This window comes from Psammomys obesus, unplaced genomic scaffold (assembly GCF_907164565.1).
Source record: "Psammomys obesus unplaced genomic scaffold, mPsaObe1.curated_primary_1811, whole genome shotgun sequence".
Classification (NCBI taxonomy): Eukaryota; Metazoa; Chordata; class Mammalia; order Rodentia; family Muridae; genus Psammomys; species Psammomys obesus.
The window spans coordinates 158,789-176,858 of record NW_026592368.1 but is presented as its reverse complement, the minus strand read 5'-3'; the positions used below and the strand labels follow the sequence as shown (position 1 = coordinate 176,858).

The 18,070-nt window shown below is 42.8% G+C and overlaps 2 protein-coding genes across 6 annotated transcripts; one reads left to right on the top strand and one right to left on the bottom strand.

Moving 5' to 3' along the window:
* Nucleotides 1-416: 416 nt before the first annotated feature.
* Nucleotides 417-13,266, bottom strand: LOC129681252 (zinc finger protein 431-like). Of its 5 annotated transcripts, none has more exons than XM_055613160.1 (5): nt 13,213-13,266; nt 11,888-12,051; nt 4,660-4,786; nt 4,412-4,472; nt 417-2,807 (listed from the first exon to the last, which is right to left on the bottom strand). In XM_055613160.1, the coding sequence occupies exons 2-5, from the start codon at nt 11,933-11,935 to the stop codon at nt 1,619-1,621; spliced, it is 1,425 nt and encodes a 474-aa protein (XP_055469135.1). In that variant the 5' UTR covers nt 11,936-12,051; nt 13,213-13,266; the 3' UTR covers nt 417-1,618. The 5 variants fall into 5 exon arrangements, with proteins under 5 accessions (XP_055469135.1, XP_055469134.1, XP_055469132.1 ...); XM_055613159.1 differs by lacking the exon at nt 13,213-13,266 and adding an exon at nt 13,050-13,118; XM_055613157.1 differs by lacking the exon at nt 13,213-13,266 and adding an exon at nt 12,372-12,631.
* An 898-nt stretch (nt 13,267-14,164) lies between these two features.
* LOC129681247 (zinc finger protein 394-like) lies at nt 14,165-17,655 on the top strand. The gene is made up of 3 exons (XM_055613154.1): nt 14,165-14,668; nt 15,068-15,191; nt 15,289-17,655. The coding sequence occupies exons 1-3, from the start codon at nt 14,297-14,299 to the stop codon at nt 17,559-17,561; spliced, it is 2,769 nt and encodes a 922-aa protein (XP_055469129.1). The 5' UTR covers nt 14,165-14,296; the 3' UTR covers nt 17,562-17,655.
* The last annotated feature ends 415 nt before the right edge of the window (nt 17,656-18,070 follow it).

Below are 18,070 nucleotides of genomic sequence, written 5' to 3'. Positions count from 1 at the left end.
CCTTTAACTCAGGTGTTGAGGCAACTAAAGGCTTATCTACAGAGTTTTTCTTCATTAGGAATTCCTTCACATAAGAGCAATCACACATGTAGACTTGAAGTCAGAGAAGTGAATCCTTCTCAGTTGGTTGTATCATTTGTGAATGTTTAGGAAATGCAGCCCTGCTGGATGAAGTATGTTACTTGATAGTTTTCAACAGCATCTGGAGTTTCCACTCTCTGCTTCATGCTGCAGGTTGAGGATGTGAGTTCCAAGCTTCCTACTTTAGCTGCAATGTATGACACTTGTGATGCCCATTTTATAGTGACCCCAAATTAAACATATTTGGAAGTTGCCTTAGACATTGTGTTTTGTCACAGAAAAGGCACTAATACACACCCATAAATTTTACAACTGTATGATTTATTTCATTTAATTGAAGATAATTTTGAAATTTAAAAGGGTAGGCCTTTTGTACATATTGAGCTTGCAATTAAAAACAAAAGGATGGATATCATAATGCTTGAATAGATTATTGACACCTGTTAGAACTTTCCCCCAAATAGGGTCAAAGACCCTAACAAATTAGTTCTTTCAGGTTCTCAAAGACTACTGTGATATGCAAAGGCTTTAAAAGGTTGCTTGCACTGTAAAGCTTTTATTCTTCTATAACCGTATCATGAAGCGCAAAACTTTACCATACTGACCACATTCATGGGGTTTCTCTGCAGCATGACTTTTTCTCAGGATTTCAAAGACAACTACATGAAAAGGCTTTATCACATTGCTTATTCATAGGGTTTCACTGCAGTATGTGTTCTTTTATGTAGTTGGAGATGTTAAGAAAAGGTTTTATCACATTGATCACATGTGTAAGGTTTCTCTCTACTACCTGTTCTTTCCTATATTTGAAGGTGACTGTGACATGCAAAACACGCAAAAGAAATTTGTGCTAAGTATTGCCATTTAGACATCAGCTTCCATTGAATTATAGGGTGAACCTAAGTTTATCATCACTAGGAAAGCTAGACTTCCCAATGGCTGACCAGCTTCTATTATTCATCTTTTGTTCCCCCAAACCTGACTGTTCCATATGACGGCTTCTGTTCCTCTAACATAATGACTGTCCCAAACCACAGCTTCTTTTCCCTTAAACATAACACCTCTTCCTAACCACAAAAGAATAGACATGATTGTAAAACCTACATTTTACATCAAGTGACTTCCTCAATGACATAAACAAATCCCGTATCCCTAAACCCTGATTGATAAAAATTTAGTTGTAAAACAGCACAGACGTTTATGATTGTCAAGCTCAGAATCTCTTTAACTTTCTGGCTCACAGTTCAGCTCCCAAGAATGTTATGTGGCCCTCATCAATCAGTAGTGCCTGGATGAAAATAATTTTATTTCCATTGACCTAGTGTTTGAGGTGTAGTGGATTCAGTGAACCAAGAAGCATAAAAGCCTTACCACATTACTTATGTACACAGAATTTCTCTCCAGTATGAAACTTTTCTGACAATGAAGACTACAGTTATGTGCAAAGGCCTCACATTTTAACAGATTCATAAGGTTTCTCTCCACAAATTCTTTCATTACAATGAAGATTTTACTAATGTAGACTAATTTCACTACGTTAAATACACTCATAGTCTTTCTGCCCAGTATGAATTCTTTCATGACTTTGAAGATGATTCTTAAGAGCGTAAGTTTTACCACATTGGATGCATTCATAAAGTTTCTCTCCAATGTGAGTTCTTTTATGTAGTAGGAAATGACGCTTTTGTGCAAAGGCTTTTCCACGTTGGATATATTCATAAGGTTTCTCTCCAGTGTGAGTTCTTTTATGTCGTAGGAGATGACTGCTCTGTGCAAAGGCTTTACCACATTGGTTACATTCATAAGGTTTCTCTCCAGTGTGAGTTCTTTTATGTCGTAGATGACTGTTCCTTGTAAAAGCTTTACCACATTGGTTACATTCATAAGGTTTCTCTCCAGTCTGAGTCCTTTTATGTAGTAGATGACTCTTCCTTGTAAAGTCTTTTCCATCTAGGATGCATTCATAAGGTTTCTCTCCAGTGTGTGTCCTTTTATGTTTTAGGAGAGTGCTATTATACGCAAAGGCTTTACCACACTGGTTACATTCATAAGGTTTCTCTCCAGTGTGAGTTCTTTTATGTAGTAGAAGATCACTGTTACGTGCAAAGGCTTTACCACATTCGTTACATTCATAAGGTTTTTCTCCAGTGTGAATTCTTTTATGAATTAGGAGATTACTGTTATGTGCAAAGGCTTTACCACATTGGCTACATTTATAAGGTTTCTCTCCAGTGTGTGTTCTTCTATGTATTAGAAGATTACTGTTCTGTGCAAAGGCTTTACCACATTGGTTACATTCATAAGGTTTCTCTCTACTGTGTGTTCTTTTATGTCTTAAAAGATGACTGTTGTGTGCAAAGGCTTTACCACATCGGTGACATTCATAAGGTTTCTCTCCAGTGTGAGTACTTTTATGTCTTAGGAGATGGCAGTTCCATGTAAAGGCTTTACCACATTGCTTACATTCATAAGGTTTTTCTCCAGTAAGGGTTCTTTTGTGTATTAGGAGACAACTGTTCCTTGCAAAGGCTTTAGTACATTTGTGGGATTTCTGTCTAACATGAATTCTTTCATACATTTGAAGTTCACTATTATATGCACAGGCTTTACCATATTGGTTACATTCATAGAGATCCTCACTGGTATGCATTCTTTTATACGTGTGAGGACTACTCTGATGTGCAAAGACTTCAGAGGGCTTCTCTCCAAAATGACTGTTTTCATACCTGCAAAGATAATTTGCACATATGAGTTTTACCACACTCATTACATTGATTAATCTTTATCTGTGTCAATTAATTTTATACTTTGGTATAAAAGTAAAGTGGAATTACATCTTGAGGTTTCATCACTATTTTTACATTCATGGTGTTCTCCTTATCTCTGGGTTTTGTATATTTAGAAATATTTTTGATTCTGAAAATATTTGTTACCTGGCTCACATTTCTACTGTGCTTTTTTCTATAAGTTGTTTTACCACATATTTGTAGAAAACTGCAAGACCTTGGGGCTTTAACACATTGACTGGATTAATAAATTTCCCTGTACTGTGTGCCATGCTATTTTTTTGCAAAGATGACTGGAAAAACAGAGAATTTATATATTCCTAAAACTTATATTTTCTGCAATGTGATTTTGTGAGTATTCCTAATAAAGTTGAATAACCAATGAATTGATGTTGGTGTATATTGTGTGAAAATTGTGTCAGTATATGTGAATATTGATTGCTGAGCCTGTAGAGAGCTAAGTGCTGGACAGATTTCAGTATTGTTCTTTCTACGGCCCATCACCTGTCCAATATTTTGTAAACATTTGTCCTTCCTTACTTATCTATTGGAAATAATAAAGAGCTGACAACTGATAGCAGGGCACAAAGTGGAGGACAGAACTTCTGAGTGAGAGAGGATTGCTGAGAAGAAGAAAGCAAAAGACAGGGGAATCACCAGCAGGACACTGAGGTTAACAGATGGACACAAACATGAACAAAGAGGTAGAGCTAGCCATGCAGCAGGACACCATGCTAGGTTTATTTGGGTTAAGGGGAAAAAAAGGGTTCAGAATCTACCCAGCTAAATTGCCTAAGCTTTAAAATATTAAAATAACTCTGTCATTATTTGTACTGCTGGCAATTCTGAAAATCCCATATAAATCATAACAGGATCACATTTTAAAAATCTACTCAAAATGGGGACTATTATACCATTTAGTTGTTCTGGGAGGTTCACTGCTTCTTTCAATATCCCTATGCTGACATGGTTAGTATTCATTGTAACATGATATACCCATTAAAAAAGAATAATAAATGACATGGTTTCATGTATTCACACATTTGATTTTTGTTCATCATAGACATGTGCTATATGGATTGTGGTTTTTCCACAACAACATTCTTGACTCTAAAAACTGCCTTTGTCACAAAACTGAGCAACATTACTACAAGTTTACAAGTAACTCCAGTTTTACTATGGACTACTTGATTAGTATAATATTTTGAACATACTTTCATCACCTATTTACTGTGAATACCTTTGGCAATACCTGAGTTGTAGGAGAGTAAACAAATTGCAGTTCTACCACATAGCTCTAATGTGGCTATGATTTAAACGTTCACCTTGGGTAAAGTATGATTTCCTTGCATTCTTTCTTAGGGGAGCGCCTGGCAAACACACATCAAATAACTAACATGAAAGTATATGGTTTGGTAACAAGTTAGTAATCATCAATAAATATACCTAAAGCTGTTCATTTACACTGTCCCTTTTCTTTCAAATTTCCAAGACATAAAATTTTCTCAGAACCATATTCATTTCAGCTTACACATGAAAATTACCATCCATGTCTTCTAGAACTTTGACAATGCTCTTCAATATTATGATCTTCCCAATTGTAGCCTAAAATACAGCCAGAAAATGTATGATTTATTATCAGAAATAAGGCAAAATTTAGGTCATGATCTATGATAAATCAAAGAACCATGCACTTTCTTCTTCCTCGTGCTCAAGTGAAATTACAGAAGCACATAATGAATAATAAATAGTTTCCCCATATTTTAAAAAGTAAAGAAAATTCACACCATACCTATAGCAGTGAGGTTCCTGTAGGTCTCCAGCATCACATCTTTGTAGAGACTCCTCTGGGAAGGATCCAGCAAAGCCCATTCTTCTCGAGTAAATTTCACATGCACATCATTGTAGGTCAATGCATTCTAAAATATTCACACATGTACAACAGGAAGCATGAAACTGACGATGTATACTGGAAATATATACTTCATTTACAATATTTTCACAGAATTCTGGTGTTTCTTCTACTTGTTTTCTGACACATGTTCTAATGTAATCATGAACTCTTTTAAGGAGGAAACTGAATTGTGAGGTGTACCTCTCTAATTTCTGCATACTTTCAGGAGGATATAGCCTTGCAAGAGAAATGTCAATTCACAGACATAAAGAGAGAGAGGAAACAGTTTAATAGTACTGAGCCCACATCAGAGAAACAGTATGAACAATTCCTAACTATAATAACAATGGGCAAGCTGGGTGTACTTTCTCATGCCTTTTATTCCAAAAACACTCAGGAGACAGGCGCAACTGTATTTCATAGAGCTGGATGTTAGCCTGGTGTATACAATAAGTATACAATAAGTCAGGGGCATACAATAAGAACCTGAATATTCTGCAAAAATTAATCAACCAAATAAAAAGATAGAGACACCTCTGTGAACACTACACCAACAGCTCAGACAATAAGATCAACAATTAACAAAAGGGACACATGAAAATGAAAAATGTCTGGAAGATAAAAAAAAAAAAACTCTATCAATAGAACAAATGGCAACACATGGACTGGGAGAGGACCTTCACCAACTCTGACTGAAGGATGATATCCAAAATACAGAATTGAAGAAATTAGATACCAACAAATCAAATAACCAAATTAAATAATGGAATACAGAGCTAAACAGACAACTCGCCACAGAGGAAGTGCTAATGGCTGAGATGCACTGAAAGAAATGTTTGTTGTCCTTAGTCATTCAGGAAATGCAAATCAAAAGGACTCTGCATTTCAAGCTTACATTTGTCAGAATGACTCAGATTATGCCTCAAGTGATAGCACATGGTGGTGAGGATGTGGAGTAAGGAGAAAAGACCTCCAGTGCTGGTGAGAATGAAAACTTGAACAACCCCTTTGGAAATCCATCTAGACGCTTCTCAAAAAATTTAGAATAGACCTATGTCAATACCTATATACCTCAATAGCTACACTATGCCAGGGAGTATACCCAAAAGATCCTCTACCATACCACAAGGACACTTGTTCAACTATGTTCACAGCAGATTTATTTGAAATAAACAGAAACTGGAAACAACCTAGATGTTCTTCTGTTGAAGAAATGATAAAGGAAATGTGATAGTTACACAATGGAATACCAATTAGCTATTAATAACAAAGACTTTTATTAAAAGTCTTTGCAAAGAGGATGGATGGAACTAGAAAAGATTTTTCTAATTGAGATAACCCAGACCCCAAAAGACCCACATGGTACCTACTCACTTATAAGTGGAAATTAACCATAAATTACAGAATAACCATGGAACAATCCACATACCCAGAGAGTGAAGGAGAGCAAAGGGAGGATGTTGAAAACTCACTCAGAAGAAAAAATAAGATAGGTATCTGTCTTAAATGGAGGGAAGGGATAGGGTAGAAGAGGGAGTGGATAGGGTAATGGGGATGGACATCAGGTATAGGGAGAGTACAGGCAAGGAGCAAATGAAAAAAGAATATAATCAGGGTGGGTGAGTTTCTAGGTCATAGGAGGCCCCTGGCAGTATATGGGTGTGGCCCTAGATGAGAAGCCATAGCAGCATGGGTTAAGGAACCTGAAGTTGCCAAATGAGAAATATAATATTCTCTGTTAAATCTCAAAATTCAAGATGACGATGAAGATCAAGTGAAGAACAGTTTTGATATGTACAAATACCTACATTTCAGGTTCATCAGCCAATAATATAAAAACAATACAAAACTTACAAAGACAACCATGTGGGCCCACAACTAATACTAGCACTCTAGATTTATATTCAGGTGGATCTCTAAGTCTGAGTCCTGCCTGATTTACATACCTACTTATAGGACACACAAGACAACAGAGAGAACCTTTTTCTCCAAAAACAAAAACAACAAAATTAACAATATAAAACAGTAGAGCCAATAGCACCTAAGAAAACAGAAGCAGTAATTAAAAGTCTGCCAAACACACACACACAAGCACACACACACACACACAGCCCTGGGCTAGATGGTTTTGCATAGAATCATTTTCAAACAAGAGTTCATACCAATACTCATTAAAGTATTCCACAAAATACAAACAGAAGGAACACTGCCAAACTTATTCTGATGGCACAGTCGCCCTGATACACAAACCAAACAAAGAAAGAGAATTTCAGACCAATCTCACTTATGAACAGACACAAATATACTCAATAATACTCGCAAACCAAATCCAAAAACACATCAAAGATATACACAATGAACACATTGGCTTCATCTCAGGGATACCAGGATGGTTCAACATATGAAAATTCATCAATGTAATCCACCATATAAACAAACTAAAAGAACAAAATTACATGATCATCTCAGATGAGAAAAAGCCTTTCACAAAATCCAACACCCCTTCATGTTACAAGACTTGGAGAAATCAGGCATACAAGGAATCAGGCACATACTTAACATAATAAAGGCAGTACAAAGCAAGCTGAGAGCCAGCATCAAATTATTTGGAGAGAAACTTAAATTCCACCCATATCAGTTAAAGGACAAGGATGCCTACCATCTCTATATCTCTTCAATATACTACTTAAGTCCTAGCTAGAACAATAACAAAACTGAAGGTGATCAAGAAGATACAAATTGGAAAGGAAGAAGTCAAAGTTTCACTATTCGCAGATGATATCCTAGTATACATAAATGACCCAAGAAATTCTACCAGAGCATTCCTACAGTTGATATACACTTTCCACAAAGTGGCTGGGAACACAATTAACCAAAAGATTCATTAGCCCTTCTGTATACAAATGAAAAATGGGTTGAGAATGAAATTTGGGAAACAACACCCTGAATAGTAGCCACAAACAATATAAAATGTTTTGTTGTAACTCTAAGCAAGCAAGTGAAAGACCGCTATGACCAGAATTTCATGTCTTTCAAGAAAGAAACCAAAGAAGATATCAGAACATGGAAAGATCTCTCCAAAAATCACAGATATGTAGTAAAACAATATTCCTAACAAATACAATATACAGATTCAATCCATTTCCCACAACATTCCAACACAATTCTTTACAGACCTTGAAAGAGCAAACATAAACTTCATATGGAAAAATAAAACACCCTTGAGAGAAGACCAATTCTGTACAATTGAAATAAGGGCACAGAAATAAACCCACACTCCTACTGGAACTTTACTTTCAACAAAGACAAAACCATACAATAGAAAAAATGACAGCATCTTCAACAAATGGTTCTGCAAATAGATTCCTTTATATCACACTGCAGAAACTGAAGTCCAAGTGGATCAAAGACCTTGACATAAAAACAGAGATTCTAAATCATTTAGAAGACAAGGTGGAGAAAAGTCTGGAACTCATTAACATAGGAGACAATAAAACAACAGCAGCACAGGCTCTGAGATCAACAATTAATAAATGGGATCTCAGGAAAATGAAAAGCTTCTGTAAGTCAAAGGACATTATCAATAGAACAAAACAGCAGCCAACAGATTGGGAAAATATCAACACCAACCCTACATCAGACAGAGAAGTAAAATCCAAAATATACAAAGAACTTAAGAAATTAAACACCAACAAATTAACTAATACAATTTAAAAATGGGGTTCAGAGCTAAGATCAAAAACTCAAGTGACAACACATGCTCGTGAGGATGTGGTAAAAAGGGGACATTCCTCCACTGCTGATGGGAATGCAAACTTGTACTTCTCTGGATATCAATCTGGTGCATTCTCAGAAAACTGGGAATAGTTCTACCTCAAAACCCAGCTATACCACTCTGGGGAATATACCCAAAAGATGTTCTATTACAGAACAAGAATATTTGTTCTACTATGTTCATAGCTTTTTTATTCATAACAGCCAGAAACTGGAAACAACCTACATGTCGCTCAAATCTAGAAAAATGGATAAAGTACTTCTGGTACATTTACACAATGGAATACTAATCAGTTATTAAAAATAAGAAATTATGGAACTTGCAGGCAAATAGATCAAATTAGGAAAAAAAACATGCTGAGGTAATGCAGACACAGAAAGACACACCGCAGGAAGACTGATAGGGGAGGTCTTCCTCCTCATCCACCTGAACCTAGCCCATCAGGTCTCATCATGACTGACTACACTGTCTTCCTCTGTGGCCTGGTAAGGCTGCAGCCCCATCAGGGGGAGATGATCAAAGAGGCAGCCACTGAGTTCATGTCAGACAGTCGCTGTTCCCCTTTCTAGGGAACCCATTTGGAGACTGAGCTGCCATGGGCCACATCTGTGTAGGGGTACTAGAGATTCTAGGTCATCTCCATACATGGTCCTTGGTTGGAGTAGCAGTCTCAGAAAAGAATGCTATGCCCCGATTTCTTGGATCTGTCGTTCTCCTTGTGGAGATGTTGTCCCCTCCAGGTCTCCCATCTCCCCCTTCTCTCATAAGATTATCTGCTCTCTGCCCAAAGTTTGGCCATGAGTGTCAGCATCTGCTTTGATACCCTGTGGGGTAGAGTCTTCAGAGGCCCTCTGTGGTAGGTTCCAGTCCTATTGCCTTGATACCTAACCCCCACAAAGACCCAACAAAAAAAGAGAACCTCAGAACTATGTCTGAACACTGATGCAAAATACTCAATAAAATACTTGCAAACCAAATCCAGAACACATTAAAGATACCATCCACCATGTCCAGGCTAGAGCAGTAAGACAACTAAAGGAGATCATGGGCATACAAATCAAAAAGGAAGAAGTCAAAGTATAGTGCACTATTCACAGATGATATGATAACATATACAAGTGGTCCCAAAAATTCTACCAGAAAACTCCTACAGCTGATAAACAAACACCTTCAGCGAAATTGCTGGACACAAAATTACCTTAAAAAAAAATCTGAAGTCATCCTGTATACAAAAGACAAGTGACCTGAGAAAGAAATTGGGAAAACAACAACCTTCCAATAGTAACAAATAACATAAAGTTCATTGGTTTAACTCTTACCAACCAAGGGAAAGATCTGTACAAAAAAAAAATTCAAGTCTCTGAAGAAAGAAATTGAAGATATCAGAAGATGGAAAGATTTCCCATGCTTATGGGTCAGTAAGAATAACAGTATAAATGGTCACCCTACCAAAAGAACTCTAGAGATTAATGCAATTTCCATCAAAATACCAACACAATTCCTTATAGACCTCAAAAGAACAATTCTCAACATCGTATTAAAAAATAAAAACAGATAGTTAAAACAACCCAGCACAAAAGAACTTCTGAAGTTATCTCCATCCTTGAACTAAAGCTATACTACAGGGCAATAGTAATAATAACAGCATAGTACTGGCAGAGAAACAGACTTGTGGGTCAATGGAATTGAATCAAATACCCAGAAATAAACCCACACACCTACAGACAGGCAGGATTAAGGCCAGAAATTTATACACTGAAGCCCCACGGTGTGTCCTTCTCCCCATCAAGCTACTAAAGACTTCCAGCCCCCGGTACTACAACACAGAATCTCCACTTCCCTTCTCAAAAGACTAGCATATCAGTGTTCTGTCTGAGAGAAAAATCCTGCTTTTGGAAATGCCTGTCTGTTCTCTTTTAAGTCTATGTCAACTGCATCAATCCTGATCTAACAGACACTACAACATGCACTGAGGAAAGCAGAGAATCATAGGTTCATATTTTAAAAGTCTTAATTCAACTAAGCATTTAAATGTAAAAAAAAAATGAGTAGACTTCTAGATGTATAAAAATCTAACAACATTAAATCAAGAGGAAGTCAATTATTAAAACAGACACATAACCACCAAGATAGAAATGGTAATTTAAAAATCTCTCAATTGAAAGAAAAAAACAAAAAAAAAGCAAGCCTAGGTCTAGAGATTCAGCATGAATTCTACAAGAGTCTCAAAGAACTCACTAAAATACTCCTCAAAGTATTCCACAAAAGGGAAAAGGAAGAAACACTTGTATATTTTTGTGAAGACACCAGTATTACCTTGATTACAAAAAATAATTTCTGCACAGTAATAACACAACCTAATATTGTGTTATCTAATAACTTGTGTTATAAAGAACTTCTATATAGGTACTCAGTTATCTGTACAAGAGACATACCCACTTACTAGTCATAATATATTATGACTAGAAGCCATGATTACAGACTATTACTCAATATTAATGTCAAATACTACTGATTCCCATAATACTAAATTATATAGTATACAAACATTCACATTTCAACTTTTAATTACCTATCATTGACTGAATGAAAAGTTCAATTGACTTGCTCAACAATCTTCTTCATTATACCCTATCTGAAGGTGATCTCTAAGGCTCACAAGTGTAAATGAGTCCTAGTTTATATCTTGTTGGTTTAAAACCCACACTAATGTGGGTTTATATCTTGTTGGTTTAAAACCCACAATTATCACTAACATGATGAGATATGGCCCAGGCTCATGAGCACTGTCTGTATTCTAAAATTTAATAATGGGAGCACAGTTTTGGTTTCACCCTAACCCTAACCCTAACCCTAACCCTAACCCTAACCCTTATTAATACTAAATAATCTGTGAAAGCAATTACGTTTCAGTTACTGCTGACTCTAGGACAGGCTATTTATTGTCCATAAAAGGCTCTTCTTATGGTCTTTTGTCATAAATACAGACTGTATTTTAGGTGAGATGGTTGCTTTGGATATGATGCCTTACAGCACTGGACATATTCCATGAAATCATAAATTATTGAACTTGCTTTATTTTTACACTACTTACACATATACCTTACAGAATTTCATCTCATACTAGGACATTTGTTGAAAGACATTAAAATTTAATGTCTTCAAATGAGTGCTTTCAGGCCCCAAATCATGTAAGATATAGATATATACACATGCATGTTGACAAAACCTTTTTCCATTTTAATTTGTACTTTCAACTATAAGATAAAAATGTTTTATTGGCTTGATGAAGTGATTACTTACCCATAATATAAGATCCTGATGCTTCCCTTGCTTATGAGTAAGGCTTACCTGGCATGGTAGAAGGCAGTCCGGGTTTCTGTCTTCTTTAGATCCCATTTCAATTTTGCTCAACAGCGTTTTAAGGAAGGCATGGGCCACTGCATACACTGCATTCCATATGGAATAGCTGGGCTCAGAAACGGTCACCACATCATTTTCTTCTGGTTTAATCTCTATAGAAATTGGGTACGGGTTATGATTTTCACATAGCAAAGCAGGTGAGCAATCAAACCTGTTAATCCAGAATTTATGTACTAAAAAACTCCTGGATACTGGGAGGGTGACTAGAAAAAGTTCATTAAACCAGGGATAGCTTGTCTTTGAATATGAAACGCTTCCTCTGAAAAAGTTCATGACGTCATTCCTATTTGATAAGGACTCTAATTGTGTTGGTTTGCCATTTTCTACACCTTCGTTCTGGTTGTAAATACTTTATTTACAATGTGGAAAAACTTCAGTTACTTATATCACTACAGAATACCTACACATGTACCTGTGTATGTTGGTTCAAATTCAGCGAATCAACACCAAATAGTACCCACGTTTCAATTAGCTGGCTGTGTGTCTTCCTTTTCTTTTCTTCCCTCCTTCATTTCTGTCCTTCCCGTCCTTCCTTCTCTTTTTTCTCTCTCTCTTTCATTTTCTTTCTTTCCTTCCTTCCCTCTTCTTCCTCCTCCACCTCTTACTTTTTCTCTTTGCCCATGTGTGTATGCCTTCAGACCAGCAGAGGTGGCCAGATCCTTCTGTACTGAGTCCCCAGCACGCTAACAACTAAGCCCAGTGCACCTCATCTATTCAACCCCCAGCCCCCTAAACATTATTTATAGGGTCCTCCCTGCTCGTGCACCCGCTGGCCAGCAGAGGGCGCCACAACAACCTATACAAGGTCAAGCACAGCCTCGCCCAGGGCGGTGTGCACCCATCTCCCCCAAGCCTGGTGCACGCAAGCCTGGTGGGAGCGGAGGACTGTAAATTTTCTCTTCCTGCCATCCACCTGCCTGCTATTCTGCCCCATGTACGAGACGCTCGGGGAGACGGACGTACGGCGGGTGGCGGATAGGGGAGGGGTTGGAGGAGGGGCTGGGGAACCCCGATTCCCCCTTCGCCCAAACCTCCCGCGTGTGAGCAGGACTATGAGTTCATAACAGCTTGGAAAAAATAGATTGCTGACCTGGAAAAACGTTCCGGGTAGCGGGACGCCTCTAGCGGAAGTCCCGCCCCTTCGGGCTTCGCTTCTGCATCCGCCCCGCAGAGAGTAGAGACTTCCAGACTCAGAGGCTCCGAGGCCTCCCCACCATCTCCCTGGCCCCTGCCACGGGGATGTGAACACAAACCTTCTAGTCACAGACGGACCTTCATCGCTTTGTTTCTCACTTCGGAGCTCTCCCTGGTCACGGAAGTCCCATCCGTCCCAAGATGCATCCCGGCAGACACCGACGTGCCTAAGAACTACAAACATGGTTTCGGAGCAAGGACTTCTGGGATTGTATCGGAGAACTACAAAAATGGCGTCCATGCTGCGCGATGCATCCTGGGATTGTTTGTAGTCACTATCAGGTGCCTGGACCATGTGCCCTGAGTCGCCTACATATCCCTGAATCCTCTGCGTGCTGTTCCCAACATGACAAGTATGTGATCCTAAGCTTCCCACCTTGTGGTTTGGCGAGGAGCACGGAAGTAGTGTGGCCTAAAACTCAAGATGTCTGACGCCTCAGACCCCAGCGTTCCTGGCAGAAGAGGCAAGGGAAATTCCATGAGTTCGAGGCCAACTTGGTCTAGATCCTGAGTCCAGAACAGCCTAAACATTTTTTTGTTTTCGAAAAACAAAAAACAACAAAACTTTAAAAACAGAAATAATTTTGTCAGTATTGTTATTATTATTATTATTAAGTATATGGTTGTTTGGCCTGCAGGTCCGTTTCTGCACCACGTTGTGGGAGTCGGGAATCGAACCCACATCCCAAGATCCTGGATAGAAAGCCGCTGAACCATACATTTCTCCAGCCCACCCTTTATTTTTTTTACTTCTGATTTTCTTTCATGACAGGGACCCTCTGTGTAGCGCGTCCCCCCAACCTCCGCCCACACAGACACACCCTACCCGTTTTATATTGTTTTCTTCAAAGACCTGGCCTGGAAGCCCAGTCAAAAGGAAAGTGAACCATAGAGACACCACTTAGTCCTCCAGGGCGCCTAGAGGGACCCAGGACTGGCTGGGCCGCTCTGCATCCACAACGGGGGCGGGCTGATGACGCACTTTCGGCCTCGTTTGTTTTTTTTCCGGAACCTGCGCGCGACAGTGCCGGGTTTGGGTTTCAGCTGTTGCATCTACGTTTTGGGGGAGACGGTGGCCGTGCCCCCCGCTTTCCTGGAATCTCATCGGGTTCTCGGGGGCCGGAGGACCTATCCAAGCCTGTGATGGCGGCGGGTTGCGCGGTAGTCGTGGTGAAGGCGGAAGCGGAGGTGGAGGAAGAAGAGGAGGAGGACCCCGAGGACTGGCGGGACCCTGAAACCTCCCGGAGACGCTTCCGGCGGCTGCGCTACGGGGACGTGTCCGGCCCGGAGGAGGCGCTGAGCCGCCTGCGGGAGCTGTGCCGCCGCTGGCTGCGGCCCGAGCGGCGCTCCAAGGAGCAGATTCTGGAGCTGCTGGTCCTCGAGCAGTTCCTCAGCATCCTCCCGCGCAGGCTGCGGGACACCGTGCGCCACCGGCGCCCCGAGAGCGGGGAGGAGGCAGCGGCCTGGGCGCGAGCCCTGCACCCTCCCCAGCGACAGGTCCGGTCCTCCCAGCAGGTGAGGGGCCCCTCCAAACCCCGAGACTGCAGGCGAATGAGTCTTCCTGCTGCCGTGTCAAGGGCTCCGAGAGGGAAGGGCTTATTTTGGGAGGTCAAAGTTGAACAAGAGCCACAGTGTGGGGCTAGGAAGGCGCGGCTGGGGTGTGGCTGGTCCCCTTGCTTCCCCATTTAGCAGTGAGGAGGTGAACGCTAGCGCTCCCCTTGCCTTCCTCATTCAAAGCTGCTGGGAGATGCTGGCTAGTTCAGGCTAGCAGTGAAGTCACGTTTTAGGGGATGCTGAGCCCAGTCGCGGTGACATGGAACACTTTGGTACCCAGTAACTCGACCCCACCAGCTCCATGCTCTTACACCAGAGGTCATAGTGACAGCACTAACCGGAAGTCTTGCGCCCATCCAGGACACGCCAACTTTCAAGGCTGAGGCCAGATCTCCGACCCGGGGAGAGTGGGAGCAGCTGGCCGTGGCCCGGAACAGCTTGTGCAGAGAGAGCTTGGAGGATGGTGGGAGCACGGCCGGGCTGGGTGAGTGATGCTCTTCCCTGACACTCTGGGGTCCGAGTGGCTTGTGTGAGCCAGGGTCTAGGACCATTCTCTCTCTGTTCACGTTCTCCCATTTCAGGCCTGGATACCCGTGCTGCCTGGAACCTGGACCTGATTCCAAAGCGGGAGGATGAATGGGAGGAGGAGGCCAAGCCTGCACAGGCCTGGCTACAAGGCTCGCCCTGGGACACGATCCCCAGCCAGGAAAAGAAGCCGCCAAAAGATGCTGTCCTGCCACCACCACAGCCCCAGGTTTCTCCAGGAGAGGCAGGATGTAGGGCTACCTCTCAGGTCCCCTGTATGGCCAAGGAGGAAGAGCTTTGGAGAAGTGGAGAGCCAGGGCTGATGGCAAACTCGCAGGCCCCCTGCAGGGCCAAGGAGGAAGAGCTTTGGAGAAGTAACGATTTTAGGGAGGTTGCCACCACCCCTGCCCTTGCTCAGCACAGGGGGACAGTAGAGCCTGTTGATGACTTTAGGGACGTTGCCATCATCTCAGTCCTAGCTAAGCACAGAGAGACAGGAAGACAGGATGGCTTTGGGAAGGTTGCCACCACCGTGGTCCTTGCTCAGGCTGGGCCTGGGAAGGACCACAGCCATGGATGTGTCCCGGGGACACCCCAGTCCTCCTTGGACACTCAGGGCCCCGCTGGAGACAAGCGTTACAGATGTGCCAGTTGCGGGAAGGGATTCCGCTATCGCTGCTACCTCCTCAAGCATGAACGCACGCACATGGGGGAGACGCCATACCCGTGCTGGGCGTGCACCAAGAGCTTCAGCCAGCGCCGCCACCTCCTGACCCATGAGCGCATGCATACCAAGGAGCAGCCGTACTCTTGTTCTGCATGCGGGGAGTGCTTCCGCCTTCGCTGCCACCTTCTAAAGCACAAGCACACGCATACTGGGCAGAAGCCGTATGCATGTCCGTCGTGCACAAAGAGCTTCGGCAAGAGTTCAAACTTGGTCAGACACCTGCGCACACACACCGGGGAGAGGCCCTTCATGTGCCCCACGTGCACCAAGAGTTTCAGCGAGCGTGCCATCCTCCTCAACCACCTGCGCACACACACCGGGGAGAGGCCGTACAGGTGTCCAGCGTGCACCAAGAGCTTCAAAGACAGGGCCAACCTGGCCAGGCACCTGCTCACGCACCCGGGGAAGTGGCCGAACCCTGTCCTTGCTCAGCACAGGGGGACAGCAGAACCTGGTGATGGCTTTGGGGAGGTTGCCACTACCCCGGTCCTTGCTCAGGTCGAGGGTGGGGAGGACCACAGCTTGGTCTCCCTTGGGGGACGCACCCAGGGGACCCCCCAGTCCTCTGAGAACAGTCGGAGCCCCCCCAGAGACAAGCCTTACAGATGCGCCAGCTGTGGGAAGGGCTTCCGCTATCGCTGCCACTTCCTCAAGCATGAGCGCACACACACCGGGGAGAAGCCTTATGCATGCCCGTCATGCGCCAAGACCTTCAGCAGGAGCGATCAACTGGCCACGCACCAGCGCACGCACAGCAGGGAGAGGCCATACACATGTCAGACGTGCACCAAGAGCTTCCGAGAGCGCTCTGTCCTCCTCAGGCACAAGCGCACACACACCGGGGTAAAGCCATACACGTGCCCAGCATGTGCCAGGAGCTTTCGCCATCGCTCCGTCCTCCTCAACCACGAGCGCACTCACACCGGAGAGAGACCATATTCCTGTCCGGCTTGCGGGGACTGCTTCCGCCAGCGCAGCCACCTTCTTACCCACGAGCGTACGCATACCGGGGAGAGGCGGTACACATGTCCAGTGTGTGCCAAGAGCTTCCACCAGCACCGGCAACTCCTCAAGCACGAGTGCATGCACACGGGGGAGAGGCCGTACCCATGCCCAACGTGCACCAAGAGCTTCGACAAGAGGGCCAAACTGTTGGAGCACGAGCGCACACACACCGGGGAGAAACCATACTCGTGCCTGGCGTGTGCCAAGAGCTTCAGCAGGAGGGGCAACCTGGTCCAGCACCTGAGCATGCACACCGGGGAGCGGCCATATCCATGCCCAGCATGCACCAAGAGTTTCCGCCACCGCAGCCACCTCCTCAAGCATGAGCGCACGCACACCGGGGAGAAGCCATACTCGTGCCCGGCGTGCACCAAGAGCTTCAGCAGGAGAGACAACCTGGCCACACACCTGCGCACGCACAGCAGGGAACGGCCAATCCCTGTTCTAGCTCAGCACAGGGGGTCAGCAGAGCCTGGTGATGGCTTTGGGGAGGTTGCCACCACCCCATCCTTGATCAGACTGGGCCTTGGGAGGAGTACAGCTGGGGCTCCTGTGGAATATGCACCCCAGGGACCTCCCCAAACCCCCACTGAGTGAGTATATACCCTGTGTGTCTTTTTGCTTCTGGGATACCTCACTCAGGATGATCTTTTCCAGTCTCCACCATTTACCTACAGATTTTATGATTTCCTTGTTTTTTATTGCTGAGTGCTTCTGTAAAGCAAAGGACACTGTCATCAGAACAAAACGATTGGGAAAGTATCTTCACCAATCCTATATCTGACAGAGGGCTAATATCCAGTATATATAAAGAACTCAAGAATTTAAACAGCAACAAATCAAGTAATCCAATTAAAAAATGGGGTACAGAGCTAAATAGAGAATTCTCAATAGAAAAACATTGAACGGCCGAAAAATACTTAAATGCTCAACATCCTTAGTCATCAGGGAAATGCAAATCAAAGCAACCCTGAGATTTCACCTCACACCCATCAGAATGACTAAGATCAAAAACTCAAGTGACAATACGTGCTGGAGAGGATGTGGAGAAAGGGGAACCCTCCTCTATTGCTGATGGGAATGTAAACTTGTACAACCACTTTGGA